Source organism: Protopterus annectens, chromosome 3.part0 (genome assembly GCF_019279795.1).
Source record: "Protopterus annectens isolate FY-2018-M chromosome 3.part0, PAN1.0, whole genome shotgun sequence".
Taxonomy (NCBI): domain Eukaryota; kingdom Metazoa; phylum Chordata; order Ceratodontiformes; family Protopteridae; genus Protopterus; species Protopterus annectens.
Window position 1 is genome coordinate 1,613,566,084 of NC_056731.1, and position 10,853 is coordinate 1,613,576,936.

The window sequence follows — 10,853 nt, forward strand, 5'->3', positions numbered from 1 at the left end:
ATTTTTTGGAAATTTGTTGTTATATCTATTTCACCTAACATTTCCTTAGCGTTAGGTAAGGTAAGTAAGACATCATCAGCAAACATCATTATTTTAGATATATATATTGGTCATATATATTAAAACCTCTTATCTTTGGGTTATTACGTATTAAAATGGCAAGTATTTCTATGGCCAGAGCAAATAGGATAGGGGACATGGGACATCCTTGTCTAGTACCTCTAGTGATTTGGACTGCTTTGGAAGTAAAGGGACCTAATTTGACATATGCTAGATTATTTTCATAGATTTTCTTTATCATTGTTATAAAAAGGCGGGAATCAAATAACTGTAAGACTTTAAATAAATAACCCCAATTTAAGGAGTCAAAGGCCTTTTGAATATCTAGACCTATTATCAATGCTTCATGGTTTCCTCTATTGAGATACTCTATCAGTGTTAATACTCAATATTATCCTGTGTATGCCTGTTATGTATGAAACCAGTCTGGTCTTCATTTATTATTTTAGATACATGTATTTTCAGTCTATTTACCATAATTGACATAGTTTACAATCATTATTCAACAAAGAAATTGGTCTATATGAGTTGCAATGATTAGGGTCCTTATTCTCTTTTAATATAGGGGAAATTAAAGAACATCTCCAAGAAGGAGGAATATTTGCTAATGTTTGAACTTCAAGGAAGGTTTTATGTAGGAGAAAGATTATAGAAGAAGTGAACAATCTAAAAATTTTGATAATTAAGCTATCTATTCCAGGTGCTTTATTAGACTTACTTCTTTTAATCCCCTCTATAATTTCCTTTTGAGAAATAGGTTGTAGATCTAACTTAAGTTCCTCAGAAATTCTTGTTATGTTGGGAACTATATTCTCCAACTTCTCACATTCATTTTTACTTATTTTATCTTTATGATGCTCTGCATAATGATAATTAAAAGCCTCCAGAATGTCCCCTATGCCCGAGACTTTTTTCCTTTTCCCTTCATGAAAGAAACTATCAATGTTATTAATTTCTGACTGTATCTTAACTTTCATAGATAGATTATGAAGATGCTTAGGAAAGGTAGCATAAGAATATAATTTCAGTTTTCCCATAGCTAAATTAGTTTTATGGGATAATATTTCATTGTATTTATTTGCTTCTTCTATTTTCTTCTTATTATCTGTAGCAATTAAGTTCTTATTAGATTTAAGAGATAATATTTGATTTTGGAGGTGCTGTCACTCTGAGCCCCATTCTTTAATTTTATTTTTGTACCAGCTAATGGTTTTACCATATAGACAAGACTTAAGAGAACCCGAAACCATAAACATGTTTGCTTCAGGTTTATAATTAATCTCTAAGAAAAGCTGAAGTTCAGAAGTTATCCAAGATTTTAAAGTCTTTAATTTTTGTGATATATGAAGGAATCCTTGAAGTAATAACTATTTGACTGAATTCCAAGTATACGGTTAACAACAGGGAATTATGATCTGAAAAGGGACAAGGTTGTATTGAAAAATTCAAGATTTTAGAATAAAGATCTTGTGAGATATACATTTTATCTATTTTGGTTTGGGTACCATGTCTGCAGTCTTGGTGTGTGAATAGTAAAGAATTTGGTCCCAAAGCATTAAAGGTGTCTTTTAATGTAAACATTTCTGTCCATTTTTTTAACTGTTTGGCTGAGGATGATAGTCTAGGAGATTCCCTATTGGTAGTTTCTGTAATATCTGTGATACACCTCCTAGCATAATATTACCTTTAGAAGTAGTTGTAATACAGTGTAAGTGTTTCTTAGCTAGTCTAACCCCCATACCCGGGAACCAGTATAAATTAACCAGGGTCCAAATTCTATTGTAAAACTTAAGTATAACTAAGGCCATGAGTCCATCATTATGTACATGTTTGTAAATAATTTGGGGATTTTAGAAAGTCTTTTTCCATAGAATTGTTACTCCCCTGGTCTTATTTTTATAAGATTAAGAAAGTATTGTGCATTCCTTAGGGTCCCACATAAATGTGTCATTTATTTTAAAGTGTGCCTCTTGGAGAAACTACTTGAGCCTTGTTTAGTTAAGTAGGTTAGCTCTCTTACATGGGTTGTTTAAGCCATTAGTATTTAAGGATATCAAAGTAAATCCATATCAGAATTCTTTAAAGATAAATAATAAAGGAACTTGTATTAACAGAATCCTGTATACATAATACTCTTCCTGAATAGACAACAGAATATCAGTTGTTGTATTTCTATTTATCTTAATCCAAATAACTTTCCCCATGAAAGATAAAAGTAAAACAATTTTGTCAGGCATTTCAAAACTAGAAAAACAAATAACAAACAATTAGCAAATTTCACTATGATATAAACTTGAATACACCCTATACATGGAATGAGATACCTTCCTAGTCTAGCAAACAAAACTAAATCTGCTAGACTACCTATCCCAACCATCAACCTTTGTTGTTTGAGCCCATGAAAACAAAGTAAAAAATTGAGAACATATTATAAATAAAGAGAAAAAATAATACTGATAAAAAAACTAATCAGATATTGATTCCAGTTAGGTTTTAGAGATGTTACATACACTATTATTAGAAGCATTAAACATTTATACAGTAATTATTCATTAAGGAAGCAAGAGACATATTAGGATATATATAAACTGAATTTAGTGCTTAATAGACTAAGGAAACATTAACTTTATTAACAATCTAAATGATTACCCAAAATACCTAAGCATGTCATCTGTATTAGTTCTAATAAAAACTTCAAAATGGTAGAACAAATCAAAGAATCATTTAGCATTTATATTTACCTGCCCTCTGACTAAATCTTATCATGACAAACTCCCACTAAATAAAAACTTCACAAGAATTGGGTGTTAGCACATAGTGAGTGTGTGTCATTCCCAAAAAATGTTAACACAGATTTTAAGAAATATTCCATAAGACATATTTGTCCTTAATTAACTCAAACTTTTGGAATAGCAGATGTTTAAATGACTGACTAAAATCAATAATAATTAACTGGCATCAGTTACTATGACAAAAATTAGTAAAACACATTATTTATATAACACTTGCTATGGATAACAGGTCTTAAAAGTGAATGACTCAAAGACAGAATTAAGGGAGAGATAACTGTAAATATCTACCATAGTAATAGGGTAATACTGAAACTCATACCTTCTTTGTTGTGTTATCACAAGTCATAGATATTACTGAGCTCTTTTTCTGTCCTAAAGTGCTAATATACTAAAAACATGACTTTATAATAACTGAAAACATGACATCTGAAACATAAATAACATCTAAGATACAATAAGAAAATCATCATATTAAATGCAAAGTAATTATAGTTCAATCAAAATTATTCACACATACATTTGCTAGAATTTAGTATGGTGGTTGAGCACCCTTACAGTTATTACCATTTGTCATAAGCATTTCCTGTAAATGTATAAGCCTATACTAAACACTTGCTAACTGCATGGGAAAGTTATTTATAAAGATCTGTTTTTAAAAAACTCCAATATATTCACTAGAGGCTATAACTGTTTACAAGAAAAAATAACATTTCTGTATATATTTGATCACAAAATATAGTCACTATTATAAAAGGGAACAATGAATATGTTTGCAGACAGTGTAGCTCATAATTCTTATAAGAGAAGCCTACTATGCTATATTAACAAGAGACTTGACATTCACAATTAGGCTTGCATATACAAATTAGATGTAATGTAATCTGATCTGCATGCATAGAATGCATGATGTCACGAGCTAAGAAAGCTTCACTTCTTAAACTTCAAACTGACATTTTCCAGCCCAGCACGCTACACAGTACAGTTTCCTGACCTCACTTTAACTGCATCACAAAGCCTGCTTATTTACAGTAACAAATGCAAAGTTTAACTGTCAGATACTTCTAAACAGTAAAATAACATTCAATACACAAGAAATCACCTCCAGACATCACAAACCATACAAAAAAAAAAAAAAGTTTCATACAGCCTTTCCCATAATTAAACTCTATATAACCAGCAAATTTAGAACATCCGAACACAGTCATTTAAAAGCATTCTAAAAAAAAAAAAAAAAAAAAAAAGGACACACACCTCTCCCATTACATAAAAACTTTCAGATCCCAGCTAAAGCTTCTTAGGCAGAACAGTCCATAAATTCATGTCATCATTCTTATTTTAAATACAAAGTCATTTTCTGAAGCAAGCAAGAACAATCTGTATCACAGAGACATTCAGACAGCTATGGACTTCTAGCAATAAACCACTGCTGCTAAGTAGATATACAAGAGATGCATACTGCTAAAAATACAGGAAACATAGTGTTTCTGCCAAATTCAAATTGAATAGAGCAAGTCTGTTGCCAATGAGAGAGAAAACAGTACTTTAACATTAAACTCTACAGGAAACATAACTTGTAACCATTTAAAAACATTGTGCCACAAAACATGCACACATATAACTATCAGAGAGACCCAATTTATGTCAAAAGCCGGCAAACAACATTTTGTTCACACAGGTACCAATATTTAAGTTATAAATATGAAAAGAAACTAGTTAATATATACTAAATCATAGATATTCCCTGTTATCCCATGTATCCAAAACAGTTTTGATAAATTAATCTAAGCAGTGACTATGCCTATGTAATAACTCAGAAGAGCATTTAGCAGGGGAAAGGGCTATATATTATTTGAAATAAAGCATGTCACCTTAAGGTCATAAAAGCAAAGCTAGCTTGCTATTCAATTATATCACTCAATAAACCAGTAATATTATACTAATATACTAAAAAGCATAAACAGTTATTTAATTTGTATATAAACAAAAAAGTATAGAAATTAAAAAAGCAAAAAGAGAAAGAAAAATAATAAGAAAAATATTTTCATGACATACTTTACTTGAAAATCTAGCAAGTATAAAACAAATTAAAGTCCAGTTGCAGTAGATGCTTTGAGAGATTTAGTGGGAAAAGCAATCTTTGACTAAGCTTTTTCTTTTTTCTTTATAAAATTTGTCCAAGAAGATTTATCAGTAACTCTCTTCAGAGATGCAGATGCCCATTCCATATCTTCAGGTAAGGAAATAATGTTATTGTTTTTAATAAAGGCAGTGGCTTCCTCTACGGCATTAAATGATCTCATTTCATTCTGATATAGGATTTTTATTCTGGCAGGAAAGACAAGCTGAGTTTTGATGTCATTCTGCTTTAACAGTTTTATTAATGGCCAATCTTTTTTTCCCCTGTTCCAAAACCCTGGTAGAATAGTCATTATCAAACCTAATTGGGTTTTGATTAAATTTTTAATGGACTTCTCCTCCAGGCAGATTTTAGGACCAACTCCTTGTCCAAATAAGATAGAAACTTTATGACTATGGATCTGGGAGGAGTAGGAGGTCATGGACACTGGCTTTCCTAAAGCTCTGTGAGCCCTTTCAATAGCAAAGGACAGACCCTCCTTTAAATCTAAAATCTCTGGAATCCAGGTATTCAGGAAAAAATTATATATTCTCCTTCAGCTCTCTCAGGGATGCCAAAAAATCCTTATATTTGACCTTCTCTCCCTGTTTTCCAGGTCATCCACTTTATTGAGAAGCTAAGTGTTTTGCTTGATGAGGAAATCTTTCTAGCTTTCTTCTTCCTTCAGTCTTCCATCAAGATAATTCAGGGATGCTTCTAAGTGTGTTATTCTGGATTGACGCTGCTGTATAAGTTCCTTGAGAGAATCTGTTTGTTTGACAATTTTCCTTTTGGTTTTGTAAATGCTCCTTAAAATCATCCATTTTTAGTGAGAGTTCTTGTATAGCAGATGTCAAGCTGCATTTCTTTTTTTAAAGCCATGTCAGAATGAGAAGTTTTCGAAGTGCTCATCTCCACAAATGATATATTCTCCTTTATAATTTGACAGGAAAAAACTTTCCTAAGTTCACCAGTTACTAATAATATAGTTTATACTTTCATCTATCAATTCTAAGTATTTTTGCTAAAATAAAATAAGTTATTTCCTGTTTTTTATACTAGTTTCATGGAGCTCTGAAAAACTGCTGCTATAAGTTGGCCATCTTGGCTCCCAAACCAGTGGACTTGTCACACATTAGAACTATATAATCACAAGGTAAAAAATATAACACACTGCACACTGTATACCAAAAGCAATTATGGAAAACATAACATATATATATATATATATATATATATATATATATATATATATATAGACACACACATATAGCAATAACAACACTGAAAAAGGCATACCATTTTGAAAATTGTTTATCCTATCTAAAGTACTAGTAAATATGAATCCTACTAGAAAGTTCTAACATTTAGAAAAACCGAAAAGAGCTATCTAAAAATGCCTAAGACTAACACTGAATTAAAGTAACTATTCAATAATAAAGTTGTAAAGGCAGGAGAAAGATTAACAAAAAATAGTTTTCACTTATCGTGAATGCACTAGAGCTCAGGGAGAACACATCAGGTGACAAACAAGATCGGAGGTATATTAGCCATGAGGAGGGAAATGTATGGAGGGGAGGAGTCAGAGCTCTTAGATCCAATACTCTGGTATAAGGCACCATGATCGATCTGACCGGATCAAATAACCCAGACACTGAATTGGACATCAGATCATCTTGATAAAACTTGTTTCTTTCTTTCCTTGGATAAAGGAAATGCAAATACTTCCCATCACTAAAGTGATTATTCTCAGAATGTTTAGCAACAAGGCTGGTTGCAGCAATAGTTCAGATATATTTAGAGCATTCCAAGACCCACACTCTTTCTCACTTGTTTGACCAAAACAATGTTTTATGCAAGAGTAAACTACCTATGCTGAGAGGGGCAATCAAGTTAAGAGCATCTGGATCAACAATCTGATGAACAAGGTTTAAATTTCTACATCAGCACAGAAAACCAGAATAAATACATATCTGAATTAATGTTATCTCTCTTACCTTCCACAGGATTAAAATGTATGTAAGTACAAATATTTCCTGTAGACTAGGAGAGCTTCTACATCTGCCTGCTAATGATGTTGGCAAAAGGGAGACTGAGAACTGGTAGTCAGATAATTCTTTGGGTTTAGTAACAATCGCAGATGAGGCAGATATCAGACGTGTTTATGACTGGAAGGTGTGTGTGTGTCTGTGTGTGTGTGTGTATGTGCGCGCGCACGTATGTATATATAAAAGACCTGACTAATGCTCCTTAAATACATGTAGTGGAACACAAAGTCATGAAGTTGACTATGGCAGAATTACCATCTCGAGGGCAGGAACGACCCACAGGCAGACCACAAAGCAAATGTAGATCTGTAAGGGAGAAGCCAAAAGACAATACACTTAAAAGATCAATGTCAGACAATACAGCAGTCATGCAAGAACCACTGCTGAAATTTCAACCAACAGCAGCAAAGTCCTCTCAGATGAAATGTGGGTGAATTCTTGTTACAACCTCCACCAGAAGGTTTTTTTTTTCATTCACAAGAACAGTAGACTATATCCCTGACACCTCTTCTGGGTCAGCTGACTGGAGGGTCAAACATCCCTTAGAACCCCATTCAGCAAAAGAGTGAATTGATGACAAGATGGTGGCGACAACCAAAGGAATAAAATCTGGACAGGCCTAGAGGCCTTATATATGCACTCTTAGTCACCTATCCTTTACCTATGCGACTCATACTGGGTGATGTTGGAATGGTATCTCTTAAAATGTTCAGAGTGCCACTCTATTCCTGCATACATTTTAATTCATTCCTTTTCTACAAGGCAGTAAACATTAGGAATTACTTAAGCTTCTATTAGTACTGATGAATAATTAAATCATGTTAGCTATGTGAAGGTCCAAGACAGACAATACAGTGTCAAGAGATGGTCCTGCTAGGTATGTGACAATCACAAACATTTCACACAACTGGGTAGCTTAGGACTCAACCCTTCTTTCAGCAGTAAGCAAAGGCAATTTCTTACCACAACGGCAAGGAGGAAATTCAGAGTGTGCAGGTGGCTGCTGATCTAAGTGCACACCTTTAAACAGCAAGAGCAGGTACAGGGGAAATAACACGCTTGTCATGAAATGCATGTTTTTGCTGAGAAATCTAGAAAGGTACTGTGACAATGTATGACAAGTTAAGGCCCACTGTACAAATTCTTGTGAAGAAAAAACAAAACCATGCCCACATCTAACACGGCTCAATTACATAATGCAAGCAATAATTAGCACAATCAATGGGACCAATAAGATCCACTCCAAAAAGTGCACAGAAATGAAGGACATTACCAAAAGACAGTATTCTGAAGCAGACAGGCAGTTCATTCCTTAGTTTCCTCCAATTAGATGTATCTGATTACAACAGTTCTTATTCTCAGAATGTGCAATATAAAGTATGGAATGGGAATTTAACACAGCAAAATGCAAAACTGTCAAACTCCATAAAGGGAAGAGTGATGCTAGAGATCGGAGTGTACAACTAAACTTGCATTACCGCAGTTCTGCCAATAAAAACTCAACATCTTTTCTAGTTAATGCACTTGCTGTTCTAGACCATTATTTTAACAGTAAGAAAAAGCATCATATATGCATAACTGTATCTATCACGTAATTAGTATTACATCTACAAAGTACTGACAACAAAATGCATATTATTACAATACACACCACAGCCATTCCCTTAATGGTACATTTCTTTCTTATCGTTTGTATGTAATAATACTGTACAATCCAGTAAAAAGTGTACCAAGTGAATGAGCAAGTTTGCCATTTTCTCTGGTGCGATAACTAAATAAACATACTATTCCATTTTTAATAAAAGGGGATGACAATGGTTTGTGGTTACTGTACTACAATACAGAAAATACATCACAAGAAAAGTGAAAAACTTAGTTTCATATACTGAAATATTTAAAAAAAAAAGCCCCTTTCAGCTGACATTGTATCAGTACAGTTTGCTTTACCTATTTGAGAGTGTAAAAGACATTACAACCTCCACAACAACACTAATTCTATTATAAACACACCTGGGAAAGATACTAAAGTCTATTCATTTCTTACTAATGCCATGATGTGGTTTAAACCAGATGTTTAAATATTACAGTATGTACATTTTCTTCTCTTCATCCAAGCACAAGCAAAATAAGAGGAATATTTGACTTCACTCCACAAGAGACCTATTTAATAGTTTGGCGGTTATGTAAGTAAAGGTAGCTTGGCTATGTCAATGTTGACGACATACAGAACGACATGATCCTAATGAGTTGGAAAATATTGGCTCTCATGAGAGCCTACCAGATGCTACTGCACTGAGAAAGCTACTGTTTCACTGAATTTCATTTTTATGAGGTAAAATTTATTATTTATTCAACCATTAAGGTATCCCACATGAAATCTTCCATAAAATAGTTTAACAGTTACTTCTGGAAACTGACTTTTATTAAACAGAAGACTTCATTTACATGAATGATGTGAAAGGATTACATGATTGCTCTTAGTACAAATGGAGAGGGGGGTCTATTAAGTACCTACAAATCATCAAAATAACAGAACTGGCCCGCTAAGAGAAATAAATTACTTGAACAGGAGAAAAAGGTATTTTCAGATTTCTTATGCATGGTAAGATATTATGCACTGCTTCCTCTACTCAAAAGTAATTACTAATCTAGCTCCCAGGCTAGCTAGTCACAACCATACACCCGAAGACTTCTCATTAAGCATTTAATGTAAATGTTTTCAAGGAAGGAGATTTATCTATTATGCTCAACGCTTTAGCCTCAGTGAAGATAATTAATGACACGAAGCAGTTTTCTCATACACAATTCATCTCTCTATGGACTGCAAAACTAAAAGGTAACTACAGTTTTGAAGGGAAACTGCTGCAACAGAAAAATGGTATCCATGCATAACAAAGGACAACTGTCACGTCCAAAGCACTTCAGTTAATGTGTAAGCAGTTTTTATCCATTACTGTACATTTTGACAATTATTAAAAACATCACAGCACCTGACTGCTTAAAGATATCGTTGAGTAAATCTTCATTCAATGCTGGAGTAGTGATGTTACTCATATTTGACCAGCTCTCGTAGATAGCTTGCAAAAGAAGTGTTTGGGCCCTAGTTGCTTGTAGTGTCAGATTTGGAAGTTCAAAGATGCATTCAGTAACTTGAACAAATGGTCGTTTGCTCCTAAATTAAAACAAAAGGGCGGCAAGAAATTAAGTCTGCAATGTTGCTAGAGCTCTGCAGAAAAAAAATATGCTGCTTCAGAGTTGCTAGAGCTCTGTTAAACTGTATTACTTTAAAGATGTCCATTTAAAACCAATTCAGATAACATTTTGTTTACAATACAATGCAAATGTAAAAAAAAAGTTTATATTAAAACCTGCAAAGAAAGATTAAGTTAGAAAATTCATAAAGTATTCTTTATGCAAAATGACTGAACACGTGCCTGGTAATTTCAATGCAAAATACTGTAAAAGGAGCACACAACTTGCCTAAACTAAAAGAAAGTTACAGAACCTTGCATATTGCAGGTGGTATAAATTATATAACCAATAAGGTCCCAATACATACAAGTTCTTGTGATGCAGACATCTATTAAAGAGCAAACAAACTGTGCTCACTTAATGGCCATAACTTTAACTTAAAATTGCTGATGTATTTGCTCCATCAAGGATTCATAATCTGTGCTTCCAGTTAAGTAAAGGGAGGGTCTATATTATAAGCACGAAAGACCTTTTCAGTGAATACGAAAACAGCGACATATATTGTGCGAACCGCGAAAACACCAAACGCCATAAACTGCGAAATTCAAACTCTTGAATCGTCATAGTTGGCCAACCCCACCGCAT

General features: G+C 33.3%; 1 protein-coding gene across 1 annotated transcript in view; it reads right to left on the reverse strand.

Moving 5' to 3' along the window:
- The window catches only part of VPS13B (vacuolar protein sorting 13 homolog B), a 5,424,989-nt gene that overhangs the window by 4,311,342 nt on the left and 1,102,794 nt on the right, over window positions 1–10,853 (reverse strand). Inside the window, exon 17 of the mRNA XM_044065647.1 lies at window positions 10,007–10,188. Within this exon, the coding sequence (XP_043921582.1) occupies window positions 10,007–10,188 (182 nt within the window). The remainder of the gene's footprint in view (window positions 1–10,006; window positions 10,189–10,853) is intronic.